A 16,977-nucleotide genomic window follows, 5' to 3' on the forward strand; every position below is an offset into this window, starting at 1 on the left:
CCTTACGCAACATTACATTAATAAAAAAGCTTAAGCGAGACCCTACCATAAATAAATGTAAAAATTCACTGGATGGTACGATGCTGTCGTTGTCATATACAACGAATACACTAAGCTAGAAACGCTCCGTGCGTGTTGCCTGACCCATACGGAAGGATTTCCCAGGTTATACAGATTTTCGTCACAGTGCCTTCACACACACACACACACACACACACACACACACACACACCATATTTTGTCTTGTACATGAATTATCATTATTTCTTTAAACTTGCGAGAATCGCATATAACCGTCTAGTAAATTTAAACTAAAAAGAAAAGTTGCGAAGTCAGTCCTTTTTTGTACTGAAGGTACAACAGAAACGAATATCTCCCAAATGACATTTCCAGAGCTAGTAGAATGCAGGGGGTTATCGGTGTGAGAGCAATATTAACGATGCAATGATAGAAGGGCAACATGTAAGGTTATCACAAACTGTCTATGACATTTAAACGATGCATTTATGTCTAATATACTTGTGATGCCGACAGTGATAGTGTGATCTAACATCATGACTATTATTTTATTCCTGTGTGTTCTGGTAACAGGTAAGGACACTGCACACATTTCTTTGAAGTAATATTTAATTATATTGAGAGGTTTTAATTGGAAATGTTAACTGTTACAATATGCATAATAGAGAAATGTTTTGACTTTATCATAAATCATAATTTCATATAGTATGTATGCATGCATGTATGTATGTATGTATGTATGTATGTATGTATGTATGTATGTATGTATGTATGTATGTATGTATGTATATGCAGGCACTAGTAATATTTCATATTAATTATTATAGAAGTTCACTATTGAAATGTACTTATGAACTGCACTCATATCATTTATACAGACTTTATAAATTATGCATGCAACGTAAACATACATGAATATTGTACTTCGATATAAAAATGTATTGTAAGTGTCTGTCTTTCAATATATATATATGCATATAACTATATATATATATATATATATATATATATATATATATATATATATATATATATATATATATATATATATATATATATATATATATATATATATATATATATATATATATATATATGTGTGTGTGTGTGTGTGTGTGTGTGTGTGTGTGTGTGTGTGCGTCATATTATCTAGCACCGCTTCGGTGGCCTAGTGGTTAGAGCGCCCCCGCCTCGGATGCGGGAGGTCGTGGGTTCAATCCCCGACCGAGTCATACCAAAGACTTACAAAATGGTACTAACAGCTGCCTTGCTTGGAGCTCAGCATTAAGAGGTTAGTGTTAGGACTAATCGGCCTGGTGTCAGGATAATGAGAATGGGTGGGGCATCATGCTACAAATCACACACACACACACACACACACACACACACACACACACACACACTATCAACTATCAACACAGAAGAGGAAGAAAATAACCACAATATCTACTATCAAACCAAACGTACGCGAACACACACACACACACACACACACTATCTATCTATTTACCATATTTGTATACAGCAATCTCTCATACTATCTACTTATTTATTTATATAGCAAACTCTCGTGCCATTTATTGATGTATGTAGCAATCTTTCATTCTAGCTATCTAAATAGTTATATATATATATATATATATATATATATATATATATATATATATATATATATATATATATATATATATATATATATATATATATATATATATCATACTATCCATGTATCTATTTACTATTCGTAATGTAATTTATTCATAAAAGTATGATTCATTTTTTTAAAAACATGAAATATTTTCAACCATTACACCGGTATTTTCTTATATGGGTTTTCAAGAGAAATGTAAAGCAGTGCTGATTATTTGATTCCTTTGCAGCTGTAGGTGCGTGTCCGATCGGCTGGACTCAGCACGAAGACTCTTGCTATCACTTCAGTCACGATCAAGAAAGCTGGGCGGATGCGTTCGTGAGCCTGATTATTGTTTAATATTATTAAAACACCGCTGTCTTCTGCTCATGCACACAACACACACATACGTAATCACACAAATGACGAAAAGAATAGAACTACGCCGAGAATACAGGATTGTCCGAAGTATGACCCTGAACGACTTTCTCGGGGGAAGAAGCACATGAATATTGACAAGAATGCGACAGAATGAATAATTATCAGAACAAAAACAAAATTGATACTGTTTCACTGTATCTGATAAATGCGGGCGTAATACCTAGCCAAATCAGAGACAATTATGTTTTGGCACAGGATATGACTTTATCTCAAACTAGCTTTTTTCTTTTTTCTTTCGTTTCGGAGGTGTGGTGGGGTTGTGTCCACCTACACCAGAAATGTCCCTCTCTCTGTGCCCACCTACACCCCTCTTCCTATCTCTTTATCTATCTCATGTCATGCTGGCTTGCGTCCAATACCTCCATAAAATATTAATTTCGCCACGAAACTTACTGAGATATATTGATGGATTATATTTGAATATGAATCGAAAGAAGCAAAACTTACACATGGCCCAATTGTGGTCTTTTTGTTTCTTCTTTAGACTTTCTGCAAAATTCTTGGAGGTCACCTGATAGAGATTAACACGGCGTCAGAGGAAAAGTACATCGTAGATCAAGTTAATCAGCTGAATGGTAAACACAGTTTTATCTGCGACACATTTAAGTTTTTCCTGGGCTTGATAAACTTGAAGTGTAAAACACTTTATATGGTGTATTTCTGGTTTAGGGAGTGCCATAAAAGACTGCACTCAATTCATAAAGTAATAATCTGTAGAAATTCAAATAGAACAATCACTCTATTAAAACCGCTCCGGTGACCTAGTGGTTAAAGCACCCGCCTTGGATGCGGGAGGTCGTGGGTTCGATCCCTGGTCGAGTCATACCAAAGACTTACAAAAATGGTACTAACAGCTGCTTCGCTTAGGATGTTAGTGTTAGGACTGGTCGCGGCTTAGTGTCAGGATAATGTGACCAGGTGGGACATCATGCTACATGACTATAAACTGTCACACTGCAGACATCGTAGCGATATAAATAAAAACTTTTTAAAGCTACATTAAGAATCCAAATCACACACACACACACACACACACACACACACACACACACACACACTTTATTAATAAAATAATAACTTGTAGACACTCAAATCAAACACTCATTCTATTCACAAAGTAATTACATGCAGAAACTCAAATAGACCACTAATTCTATTCATGAAGGAACAAATTGTAGAAATTCACATAAAACACTCATTCTCTTCATAAAGGAATTACTTGCTGATACTCGGTTCAGTGCGACTAAACTGTGTTCGCTAATTTTTACAAAGACTAATAATGACAATCGTGTCATTTTCGGCAGACTGGTTGGTTAGTTTTTCATTTTATTTCACAAATGGTATTGAAAGTATCAATAAAGTATACATATAAACTAGAACATTTTAGTAGAACCAGTTTATGTTGAATTACAGTACACAATGGCAGCCTATTATCGTTGCAAACATTGCACTTACTATTAACTTGCTGTTAGTCTTATTAAACCAAGTTCCTATAAGTTAGTACTTTGCATATATAATGAGGACGCATTTCGGTTTGGGTTTATCTAGCTTATTACTCAGATATAATAATATTAAAAAGGAAACTATCAGAAAACACACACAAAATACATTTTAAATCGTTCATCACTTGCTTACTATAATAACTGCATGCATTTAAATTTACAAATCATTTGTTATTAGCAATATATTTTTTGAGCATTCAGTCCTGGGATTTAATTGAAAACGATTTTTCTAACTTAACAGATAGGTTTTGGGTTGGAGCCTCGGATGTTCTTGTGGAGGGAGAATTTACATGGATGACCAGCATGACACAAGTTATTTTCGCTAACTGGTATCCAGGGCAACCGGATAATCACGTTAGAAACGAAAATTGCGTGGAAATCTGGTATAACAAGTATTGGAACGACAGAGCGTGTTCCGATCTGAGTCAATACATTTGCGAGTCAGAGTTTAGGTGGGTCTGATGTTCCAGATGTAATATGATAATGACACTTGCAAAGTTGATATGGACGGCTTAATGCTGTTCTCTGGTGAGAAATAAAAATTTACTGAACATCTCAAAAGATATAATTTATCCATGTTATCGTCAGATATGAGATGTCACACATACGTATGAGTTCACATTATTTTGATTAATTACGAAATCTTGCTTCTATCAAATAAAATATGAAAACTCATCGAAAAAGAAACAATTTAAATAAATAAATACTAAGAACAAAAGTATTCGAAAAATACTGAAACTTCCAGAAATTTAATAGCTTTAGTAAACTGACCGTTTTCATCATGAAGACACTCTACCGATGATATGAACTTCGGATAGAGGGACATGGAGTTGTTTTCATTTGCAACATTTACATTGGAGACAGGGCCGGCGTTTGACCCGGCCAGACTATCTGGCGCCCTAGGCAAGGTTAGATTCTGGCGCTCCCCCCCCCCCCCCGAAAATATCAATTTCAAAATTTATAAACAATATTTTTTTTTAAAAAAATGCGCCTCCTGAAACACTGGACAACAAATTTTTACAAAAGTCATGTTACTGAAATAAAATTAGTCAATTCTTATCAATTTTTATGTGCTGAACACGAATATGACAGTCAAATTGCAAAATTGGCTCTAGTTTTTTTGTAATCTGCAAGAAATTAATGTTTACATAACGAAATGAATTCCAATAGTAAAAGGTCAACTGTAATAGCCTACCTATAAAAAATCAAGTCATTGACTACATCTTAGATTTCTTCGCCTGTCTCTTGTACAGCTGTTCGGGAGCATCTCTGAGGAGTGTCCAGCAGTAGTCAGCCAGCATTGTAGTGGACCATTTTCCCTGGTATCTTTGTTCCATTGTTGCGATATCTTGATGAAAACGTTCGCCGTGTTCATCACTAACAATACCACAGTTGCTAGGAAAGAAATCCAAATGGGAATGAAGGAAGTGAATCTTTAGAGACATATTGCAGCCAAGTTTCTTATACTTCATCAACATGTCTTCTACTAGTTCCTTATAGTTTTCTGCCCTAACATTTCCGAGGAAGTTTGTAGAAACTAGGCGAAAAGCATTCCATGCTTGTTTCGCGTCACCTTCCAGCAAGTTGTTGAACCGGTCATCTTTGAAAAGCTCTCGAATCTGAGGACCCACAAAAACTCCCTCTTTAATCTTTGCTTCGCTGAGTCGAGGGAATTTTTCATGCAGGTATCGGAATGCTGGCAAAGTCCGGTCAATGGCTTTCACGAAGTTCTTCATCAAACCTAGTTTGATGTGAAGGGGTGGTAGCAAGATTTTCTGAGCCTCAACCAGAGCTGGGTGTTGGATATTCTTCTCTCCAATGGCTACATTCTGCCTGTGAGTCCATTCCTTCCTCATGTAGTGCATTTCCCTTGCTCGGCTATCCCACTCGCATAAGAAACACATGTATTTTGTATATCCTTGCTGCAGTCCCATTAAAAGGGCAACTACCTTCAAATCACCACAGAGGTGCCAGCTGTACTTGTTATACTCAATGGAATTCAGTAGCTGCCTTAAGTTATCGTATGTCTCTTTCATGTGGACAGCATACGCTACTGGAATAGATGGAAGAATGTTTCCATTGTGCAAAAGCACAGCCTTGAGACTCAGTTTCGAAGAGTCCACAAATAGTCTCCATTCTTGTGGGTCATGAGTGATTTTTAAAGCATTCATGAGGCCCTCAATATCGGAACAGAATATCAGATTACTTTCCTTTCTGAAGAAAGGCTCCAATTGCTGGTGGCGCTTTCGATATGCAGTAATTGTGACATCTTCTTCTAGAAGATTCCATTGTTGGAGTCTTGATCCTAGCAATTCTGCCTTGTTCTTTGATAAGTCCAAATCACGAATCAGGTCATTTAGTTCTTCCTGTGTTATTCTGTGTGGGGTTGATGATGCACCACAGTGAAAATCTGGATCACTGCATGCTGATGGACCAGGAGAAGAACAGGTCGACTCACCTTTGTCTTCGTCAGATGAATCAAGAGAATATTCTGCTGGAGGTTCTGGAATAGGAAGTCCCTCACCATGTGGAACTGGTCTCAATGCAGACGGAATGTTTGGGTAGACTATTCTCGACTTCTTTCGCTTCGTTATTCCGCCGGAAAGAGGAGGAACCAAGCAGAAGTAACAGTCATTTAGGTGGTTGCTTGGCTCTCTCCACACCACTGGGACTGCAAACAGCATTGATGACCTTTTGCAATTCAACCACTGTGAAAGCTGTGTTGTACATGTAGCACAGCATATATGCGGAGCCCAAGGCTTGTCTTGGTCACCAACCTTGCATCCGAAGTAAAGATGACATGCCTTCTTCACTTGAGAATTGATACTTTTCTTCTGGTTGGCAAATGTCACTTCCCCACAAATATAGCAAAAATTGTCCGCGGTATTAACACACTTTCGAGGCATTACTGTTCTTTATTGTACATAAATGGATAAAATAATAAGTTTTATGTAACAGTAGCTTGAACTGTCTCGCACAACGTCTAAAATATTTTAAATGCTGAACCTATCTGATTGGGCTTTATATAGTACACTGCTTACGTCAGCTTCAGCAGCCGCCTGGCATTAGTATAATAGGCCTACACATGTATAGTACACTGCTGACGTCAACTTACTTCAGCAGCCGCATGGCATTAGTATTGCATTGCATCAGAAAATGATGCAATCAACTGTGGATGATGTGAGCATGATGGTATTATGCAATGTTACATCATTATTCCGGATGTTGCTGCAGTCCTACTGGAGAAATTTACACAGTGAAACATAGAAAATGAGGTATATGAATATCTTCAAAACGAGAGCCAATACAAATTTTTCACGGTTATATTCGTGTTCGGCACACCAAAATACTACAGATTAGGGCCTTTTCAAGTCAGTAATGATTTCACTGTTGACCAGTGAAATCAGAGCCCTAGGCGGCTGCCTAGTTTGCCTATATGGTAGGGCAGGCCCTGATTGGAGATAATCTTGGCATACCTCTACGTTACTTTCATTTCATAAACATTCATTAAATATTGGACTTATGGATACTGTTTACGATGTATGCACACAGCTGACCAAAAGGACTGCTCCCATGTGCTAAAACTATCAGCCTTAATTCGCCTAAAATATACTATCTTCAGCAATTATTAAAACAGGGAATATTATTTTTTTGCCAGATTAGACACTACCAGTTTCTGAATGTGAAATGAAGGAATTACCAAATTTATAAAATGCAAAAAAATTATGGGATATTTGTATTGTTTACAATTTAATTCTGAAGTCCAGGAAGCCAAAATTAGCAAAAAGACTAGCAGTTGTTAGACCGATGCACATCTGAAGCATGTCCAAGCTGTATACTTTGTCACCCAAAATACACCCATCAATTACACACCAATATAAAGGAATTGAATGTTGCTTTGAAAATAATTAAGAAAGACAAGGTCATTTTTAGATATACATTACAACCAGTACGAAAAACCTGGGACAATCATTTTCTTTACAAATGTAACCCATGCAAAATGGGGAAATTGTAGAGTGTCACCCATATAGGTTGTTTCCATTTCTATCAAAGAATTGCTTTCCCACTAATAGTATTTTGATTACTGAATGATTTATTCATTTTTTTCTTGCTGATAATAGCTACAATAAAATAACTATAAACGAAAAACCGCTTGGGCCTATTTTGTATAAATAATGCATGAATTCATTGAGAACTATTTCTTTACAATAAGTTTAAAATCTCAAAAGTTATATTTTAGCTATACATGCTGTATAGTAAAATACGTACTATGTTTGGAGGGTGAGCGTAAGTTATACAAAGCACAAATAGGGTATCGTCGTCAACATTTCTTCGCTTCGTACTAACAGTTAAGGATTTAACACAAGTATTTTCATGGAATCTTTCAACAACATACACCTTTGGTGTACAAATTCAGGAGGATGTGGTTTTTATGAACATAAATGTCGCATATTTTTGAATGCCAGTGATACAAGTTTTTACTGACAAAAGGATCGGCGAGTGTGGACGTTAAATCTCTTTCCTACCTCTGTGTATTGTAAGATGATTTTAAAATGTGATCATGTTTTCAAAAATTTAGTAATGCATCCTTAACACTGTAAATTCTGAACCATGAAACAGTGTGACAAGATATTTGCAATTATTGTAACTTAGATCGTTGCTTATAGATATTCAGAAAACTCTCAGGAACCATAGTTGCTGTTAAAATTGTTGTACATATTTGTTTTAGAGAAATGACAATGAAAAAGATTTTTGAAATTTGCACATGCAAATCTCTCTCTATCTTTCTCTGTCTGTCTCTCTGTCTCTCTGTCTCTTTCTCTGTATATATATATATATATATATATATATATATATATATATATATATATATATATATATAACGTGGGTTATATTTTCAGATCATTATCAATCTGGGTAAAAATGTTTGTTTGGGTCTGAGTATAAAATATCAGAATTCCGCTTGGGAATACCTGTTGACAACGTTGAATGTTTAATAAAAGAGACTGGCATACATACCGATTCAATTACCCTGTCTGAGCTTCTTATATAATAATGTTGTTTCCTTAAAAAAGTGTTCATTATTGCCTTAACATCTGAAACAGAATCATTCTTATTGTCAAATTGAGTTTTTTGGGGGCTGATTACACTGGTCAACAGTGAAATCATTACTGACTTGAAAAGGCCCTAATCTGTAGTATTTTGGTGTGCCGAACACGAATATAACCGTGAAAAATTTGTATTGGCTCTCGTTTTGAAGATATTCATATACCTCATTTTCTATGTTTCACTGTGTAAATTTCTCCAGTAGGACTGCAGCAACATCCGGAATAATGATGTAACATTGCATAATACCATCATGCTCACATCATCCACAGTTGATTGCATCATTTTCTGATGCAATGCAATACTAATGCCATGCGGCTGCTGAAGTAAGTTGACATCAGCAGTGTACTATACATGTGTAGGCCTATTATACTAATGCCAGGCGGCTGCTGAAGCTGACGTAAGCAGTGTACTATATAAAGCCCAATCAGATAGGTTCAGCATTTAAAATATTTTAGACGTTGTGCGAGACAGTTCAAGCTACTGTTACATAAAACTTATTATTTTATCCATTTACGTACAATAAAGAACAGTAATGCCTCGAAAGTGTGTTAATACCGCGGACAATTTTTGCTATATTTGTGGGGAAGTGACATTTGCCAACCAGGAGAAAAGTATCAATTCTCAAGTGAAGAAGGCATATCATCTTTACTTCGGATGCAAGGTTGGTGACCAAGACAAGCCTTGGGCTCCGCATATATGCTGTGCTACATGTACAACACAGCTTTCACAGTGGTTGAATTGCAAAAGGTCATCAATGCTGTTTGCAGTCCCAATGGTGTGGAGAGAGCCAAGCAACCACCTAAATGACTGTTACTTCTGCTTGGTTCCTCCTCTTTCCGGCGGAATAACGAAGCGAAAGAAGTCGAGAATAGTCTACCCAAACATTCCGTCTGCATTGAGACCAGTTCCACATGGTGAGGGACTTCCTATTCCAGAACCTCCAGCAGAATATTCTCTTGATTCATCTGACGAAGACAAAGGTGAGTCGACCTGTTCTTCTCCTGGTCCATCAGCATGCAGTGATCCAGATTTTCACTGTGGTGCATCATCAACCCCACACAGAATAACACAGGAAGAACTAAATGACCTGATTCGTGATTTGGACTTATCAAAGAACAAGGCAGAATTGCTAGGATCAAGACTCCAACAATGGAATCTTCTAGAAGAAGATGTCACAATTACTGCATATCGAAAGCGCCACCAGCAATTGGAGCCTTTCTTCAGAAAGGAAAGTAATCTGATATTCTGTTCGATATTGAGGGCCTCATGAATGCTTTAAAAATCACTCATGACCCACAAGAATGGAGACTATTTGTGGACTCTTCGAAACTGAGTCTCAAGGCTGTACTTTTGCACAATGGAAACATTCTTCCATCTATTCCAGTAGCGTATGCTGTCCACATGAAAGAGACATACGATAACTTAAGGCAGCTACTGAATTCCATTGAGTATAACAAGTACAGCTGGCACCTCTGTGGTGATTTGAAGGTAGTTGCCCTTTTAATGGGACTGCAGCAAGGATATACAAAATACATGTGTTTCTTATGCGAGTGGGATAGCCGAGCAAGGAAAATGCACTACATGAGGAAGGAATGGACTCACAGGCAGAATGTAGCCATTGGAGAGAAGAATATCCAACACCCAGCTCTGGTTGAGGCTCAGAAAATCTTGCTACCACCCCTTCACATCAAACTAGGTTTGATGAAGAACTTCGTGAAAGCCATTGACCGGACTTTGCCAGCATTCCGATACCTGCATGAAAAATTCCCTCGACTCAGCGAAGCAAAGATTAAAGAGGGAGTTTTTGTGGGTCCTCAGATTCGAGAGCTTTTCAAAGATGACCGGTTCAACAATTTGCTGGAAGGTGACGCGAAACAAGCATGGAATGCTTTTCGCCTAGTTTCTACAAACTTCCTCGGAAATGTTAGGGCAGAAAACTATAAGGAACTAGTAGAAGACATGTTGATGAAGTATAAGAAACTTGGCTGCAATATGTCTCTAAAGATTCACTTCCTTCATTCCCATTTGGATTTCTTTCCTAGCAACTGTGGTATTGTTAGTGATGAACACGGCGAACGTTTTCATCAAGATATCGCAACAATGGAACAAAGATACCAGGGAAAATGGTCCACTACAATGCTGGCTGACTACTGCTGGACACTCCTCAGAGATGCTCCCGAACAGCTGTACAAGAGACAGGCGAAGAAATCTAAGATGTAGTCAATGACTTGATTTTTTATAGGTAGGCTATTACAGTTGACCTTTTACTATTGGAATGCATTTCGTTATGTAAACATTAATTTCTTGCAGATTACAAAAAAACTAGAGCCAATTTTGCAATTTGACTGTCATATTCGTGTTCAGCACATAAAAATTGATAAGAATTGACTAATTTTATTTCAGTAACATGACTTTTGTAAAAATTTGTTGTCCAGTGTTATTTTATTCAAAATATTACTTACTGTAATTATAAAGCGCCCGATAATAATGGACTGGAACATTAATTTGGAATTATAGTGAATTCAGGCAAAGACATTTTTGGATTATGTTACTGTGATACATCAAAAGACTGTCAGCACATCATCACACTCCAGTCCACTGGCACATTATCATATTTGAGACAAAGTAACATCTCTTTTTTTTTTTTTTTTGTTTCTCGGGGCACCAGACAGATCCCCCCCCCCCAGCCAAAGAGTAAATGTTTTTATGTGTTACTGATTTCCCCCGATATGTTGCAATGTGTTTTTATAAAAAGAATTTCGTTCAAAAATTTAATGAATTTTTGACGGGGTATTTTAACTTCCTAGTGTATTCTATAGGTTTGTTCTTACGAGTAGGTTTCTATCACCTAACTCGGAGTCCCACTCCTATTTTTGTTTTGTGACCTTGGCTAGAGGTCCCTATATCCCGTGTCTGCTATATTTGTTTATGTTATACATGTATGTTTGTTTGTGCTATAAGTGTTTTCCTGTAGGGATAGTCTTATGTCGCATCATACCTAGTTGTCTTATGATCCTCATAATCGGATTTTATAAAATTATTCAAAAAATTAATTTAATTCATTTTAGAACAAAGTTACATCAGCACATTCAATATCGAAACTTATTTGGAATACCACTGGAATTCCATTGAAACTACTTACATTTGGACTTGTAATATACATTTTAGTACTATTTGGGGTTTAAATCAGAATACTGAAAGCTATTTTTCAAATTTCACTTCGTATTCTGGAGAAATAAATTATTTGTCGAAAATTGGAAAGAATGCTGGTTTTTGCTGTTTTCTGTTACTTTGTTTAAGACCATATGTTCTCAACAATATATCTTCTTTCTTGCAGTCCGGACCCAGTAGTTGGTTAGTGACCAGTCGAGACAGCAGGATCCATCGAATGTTGTCAGTCAAAAGTACACTTAATTTGCTGCCGTTATATATTTTCCCTGTAATTTACTAGGATCAGATTTTAAATAAACGAGTTAAGCGTAAGTTTATTTCATTGACAACTTTTATATCTATAAAGTTATGTATTAATACCTTGTTACAATCGATTTAGAATTATACCAAAGTTCCCTTTACAACCGCTGATGCATCTTTAATGTGTTCCGTAATCTATAAGGAAGGATAACTTGAATTTAGTGAGTGAGGAATATTCTGAATGCGTGTTCTTTTAAAGAGCATCTTCCTTATCATCAAATTAGAGCTATGTAAGTGAAAATAGATACCATGTATGCAAGTAAAATCGATAATGTCAAAGGGATAAAACACACACACACACACACATGATATGGTAAAAAAACGGTCCATTCAAGTGTACCGGATCAAGAAAGGAGTCATGTGTGACACGTATTGATTAAGAGAAATGTGAAGAAAAATCCAAACGGACAACATAGAAACTTCACTTTAAGGCCAATATTCACATATCGAATTGGATGACAAAGGTGCTGGACGCGAGTCCAGTAGAACACTACTCTTCCCATGGTTATACATTCAGTTGGATATGGGGAGGTATATACATGTAAGTGCAAGAAGATTTCATATTACGGACCATGTGGGCACATTACTCCATAGGATTATCATACCTGAAATCAAGTGGAGCTGAAATGTGAAAAATGGACAGAAGGGAACTGAAGATGAAATTAAAATTAAATATCCCTTTCTGCTCATATTTTAGTGTGTCTGTGTGTCTGTGTGTGTGTGTGTGTTTGTGTGTGTGCATGTGTGTGTATGAATGTGTTGGTACAAATGTGACCCTGTGGGTACAAGAGAAGGTAGTACTAAAAACGTCCAAGTGACGAACATGTTGGACCGCTATGACCAAAAGTAAAATGTTAATTTAAAATATCGTCTTGAGATGTACGTGAAGATACGGTTTTTGGACAAAGCGGAACTGAAAACCTACTGGCCAACACATAATCTTAATGAACAAAACGACATTCACTAACCAACACTTGCACCTACTAACCAACACCATCATTCTTAATCATCAGTCACCTATATTGGCCAGCACCTACATATGCTGACCGATAAATTGTCTTACTGACCATCACCCATACCAAATGGCCAACATCCACCTCAACTGACCAACAATTTCATCTACTCACCAGCGTTCACACTTATTAACAGAGGCATAAAGGTTGCAAATAAAGTAAACGAAATAAATAAAAATTAATCACCATTATACACAGCTTAAACCTTATCATCTTATAACCCTACGATCCCCTACAATCACTATAAACAAAACCAAAAGGTCATATAGACCATATAACTCTATGCAGCCAAAGCGCACTGTAAGGGGAAAAATAGGATTGCTCAGACATTCAAAAACATGCGATCACTCACGCTTGCACTATCACACACATCAAAGGACAGAAGGGTATAATATTATTCTGTGTTTGTGAAAGATAAAAACGATAGATAAAAACAAGTTTAAAAAGCAAAAATGACGAACAATGAAACACAAAACAGACATCACAGAGTTCTTGGCAATATTGGAAGAGTTTCTCCATTTTGAGAAAACTGGATAGCTGTGGTTCATCAAAGACTGCTAACACATTTCACACTCACCTTAGTGTACTAACCTATTGCGTCTAGCACGCATCGTCTTGCCCACCTTGTCTGCCTTCTTTAGTCTACAAAAATGAACAGGGCAAATTGAGAATGTTCGTTTTGCTTTCACAGTCGTTTACCATTGAATGAGCGTCGTTGACAAGTTGAAGATGAACCGTAATACTGGTGAACGCAGTGCTTTATATGCTCTAAACGAATTTGGATTCAGTATGTGACGTGAAATAATTACCCCTCCCCTAGAAATAATAAAAACGGATTGATCGATCAAACAGAGAGAGAGAGAGAGAGAGAGAGAGAGAGAGAGAGAGAGAATTTAAAAAAGGTTTAAAAATTAACATTTTTAAGCCTAAATTTGCTAACTGAAAAACAAAAATGAAATAAAGAATGGGGCTTAGGAAAGTTCGTCCTATTTATCTATGGAAGTTAATTTGTCAAAATTTAAATCAATAGAAGTATAGAAAATATTTTCATTCTGAATTACAAATACTAATGCAAAATCTAATAAATATATGTGAAAGTTTTACAATGTTGACAATACAGGTAAGTCAGACCTAGGTTCCAATAATCTGCGACAGTGTTATTTTGGCATCAACGAACACTAAGTCTTTGAGCTAGTGTTCATTTCAGATATGTTTTACCATTTCAACGTAAATCAGTTTCTAATCAAGTCAACATATGATACAATTTAAATCCAAAGTTGCGTTAATGAAGACAATTTACATAAAAATATCCAATATATTGGAATCTGTTTCTTTTAATCTCACATTACTGAATTGCGTGGATACAACATTTCTTCTCATAAAGACTGCGATATCGTCTTCCACTAGAGCTGATACATAGAAAGTAAAATATTCCACGCTGTTATCGTTGGAAAAATAGACTTCCGCACAGTAGAGTCTTGGTTCTGGATTATTATCCGTGATAATAAGATAAGTTCGAACGTCTTTAGGTGCTGCGTGCGAATTGTGTGCCAAAAGATAATGAAGTTCCTTGGTATTCTTTTCTTTCTCACGAGCAATGACAAAAAGCAACGATTTCACATATGATTGTTTTCTTTAAAGATGCTTGTCGAATAAATCGTTTGACGGGAAGGATTCTTACTCTGCTCCAATAGAGATTCGGTACCCTGGGTCTCCAAAGGGAAGTGGAAGGAGCAAAATGTTTTGTGTAGATTTTATATCACTCTTTCAAGGTCATCTCTCGGGGATGATCGTCCATGTTTCTTCAGATAATTTTTCAACTTTTCCTCTTGGTTCATCATTAAATGTGTGGTGTGTTGCACTTGCCGAGGATGGTCAGTTTGAAAGGCATAACATTGTTATCTAGTCACGAGTCTGATTCTTTCAGGAAATTTGTCAGCAAAGGAGAAGAGTAATTATTATATTTTGGCTATGTAGACACAACTGTTTCTTTCGTTTGTATCCTTCCACGCTGTGAGATGATGCGGCTCCTATTCTTGGTCAAGTATATCCATAGCTTCGCGTTCCATGTTGTATAGTCCAAGATGATTTATATCACTGCCTTGGTCTGGAGTGAAATCATATTCACAGAAACAATTCCATCACGTAATGTTCCCAAACACAATTCCCTAATAGAAAGTCCTAAACTACACGAGTGTTTTGCTAAGAGTCAGCGAAACGAGAGGGCTTGATAGGGCGCAGGAATGTATCGAGACCGTCAGGCTGAATCGTATATTCTTAACCTTAGGTCTAGGAGGCTGAACTGGCTGCACATGTGGTCTAAACTTTCTGGTGTGGAATTGAACGATGCAGCAGTAGCGCGCCTCTTCTTCTCATATTTGTGATTAATGATATAATTTGCACAATATTTTAATGTAAGCCATATCGCAATGTTCACCATCTGTAAGGCATATTGCAACTTCCGTTTGTGTACTATAGAAAAGAGAACAGTGTGACCAAAACAGATTGATTTCAACGGGAAGAATCGATGACTGCATTGACAAATTGGAATTACAAAATCTTCATCAACTTTAACGTTTGGAAAGTATTCTGGCAAAATACGCTCACGAAAGTGTAAAAGCAGTTTCAGTATTTACAACTTGAGATTGGCTGTATTACATAAAGTGATTCATCTTGGTATGAAAAATTATCCGTGAACATCCCAGTGTTGAATAAACATGATAACATCTGGATCAGGTCATTGTGAGGGTTACGTCTATGTTGTCATCATCTACAATGAGACTTAGAAAGATGGTTTGAAAACTATTAGGAAATTCTCTGACCGACTCAGTAATGCAAATGTGATTATGAATGAAAAGAGAAAATGGTGCGTTTTTTGGATATGGTTAGATAGTATTAGAAATTTGGCTCCTGTTGTCTCATAACTGCCGAAGTTCTGATCAATATGTTAATAAAGAAATGCTAGTTCATTGGTATGACAAGTATCAGTTCCAGATTTTATTCAGACATTTAAATTATCTGTTGATACAGGCGATGAAGGGGCTGGCTGAGTAATGATTCAAGAAAATAAAACAGAAAAAAAAACCATTGCTGATCGTCCAGTATGGTATTTTCTTGAAAACTTAAATTTAAAAAAAAACACCCGAGAAATTATTTCAAAATCCAGAAGGAATGCCCGACTTATATATTTTCTTTGCAGCACATGTATGGATATATTAATTCAGTTCCTTCTCCTGTTATTGTATTTAGTGATAATTGTCCCTTACTTTGTTTTTAACAGGGTAAAGAAACAAACATGAGATACTGTTGCGGACTATGCAACATCGACATTAGGCGCGTTAAAGAAAGAGATAATTTAATTGTAAATGTACTTTCACGTGTAAAGAAGTACTATATTGCTGCATCCATATATCTGTGACATTGGTAAGACATCTTGATATGTAATTGGTATATATATATATATATATATATATATATATATATATATATATATATATATATATATATATATATATATATATTGGACTGATATGTAAATAAAAAAAGTTTTATTATTTAATCGTTTTCTTTTCTTCACCTGGTGAGGTGTTATGTATATTTCATTAATTTTATCAGCTTAAACCTTGTACATGTTTGAGGATAGAGCTTGGTGTGAACCTGTTTTTGTCATGATTGTAAGTTAAAATTGGTTTGTTCACTTAGGTTTAAGTTCAAGTCGGAGCCTTGATCATAAGATTCTAGAAATCAACCTCTTTACATGCTGGGGTAACTTGCCATTAAGATGATTGAGGTT

General features: G+C 36.3%; 1 protein-coding gene across 1 annotated transcript; it reads left to right on the forward strand.

The window, feature by feature from the left end:
* Window positions 1–472: 472 nt before the first annotated feature.
* LOC149774487 (perlucin-like protein) lies at window positions 473–12,183 on the forward strand. Its single transcript, XM_089945122.1, has 5 exons — window positions 473–591; window positions 1,899–1,987; window positions 2,574–2,664; window positions 3,833–4,043; window positions 12,038–12,183. The coding sequence occupies exons 1-5, from the start codon at window positions 555–557 to the stop codon at window positions 12,057–12,059; spliced, it is 450 nt and encodes a 149-aa protein (XP_089801248.1). The 5' UTR covers window positions 473–554; the 3' UTR covers window positions 12,060–12,183.
* The last annotated feature ends 4,794 nt before the right edge of the window (window positions 12,184–16,977 follow it).

Source organism: Sinohyriopsis cumingii, unplaced genomic scaffold (assembly GCF_028554795.1).
Source record: "Sinohyriopsis cumingii isolate HCF-2022 unplaced genomic scaffold, ASM2855479v2 utg000229l, whole genome shotgun sequence".
Taxonomy (NCBI): domain Eukaryota; kingdom Metazoa; phylum Mollusca; class Bivalvia; order Unionida; family Unionidae; genus Sinohyriopsis; species Sinohyriopsis cumingii.

What these genes read in the sequence shown, in the direction of transcription:
- LOC149774487 (XM_089945122.1), top strand. Translation starts at nt 555, where the DNA reads ATGACTATTATTTTATTCCTGTGTGTTCTGGTAACAG. An exon ending in CCTGTGTGTTCTGGTAACAG is followed by an intron (nt 592 to 1,898) that starts GTAAGGACACTG and finishes ATTCCTTTGCAG; the next exon opens with CTGTAGGTGCGTGTCCGATC. An exon ending in AAAGCTGGGCGGATGCGTTC is followed by an intron (nt 1,988 to 2,573) that starts GTGAGCCTGATT and finishes TTTCTTCTTTAG; the next exon opens with ACTTTCTGCAAAATTCTTGG.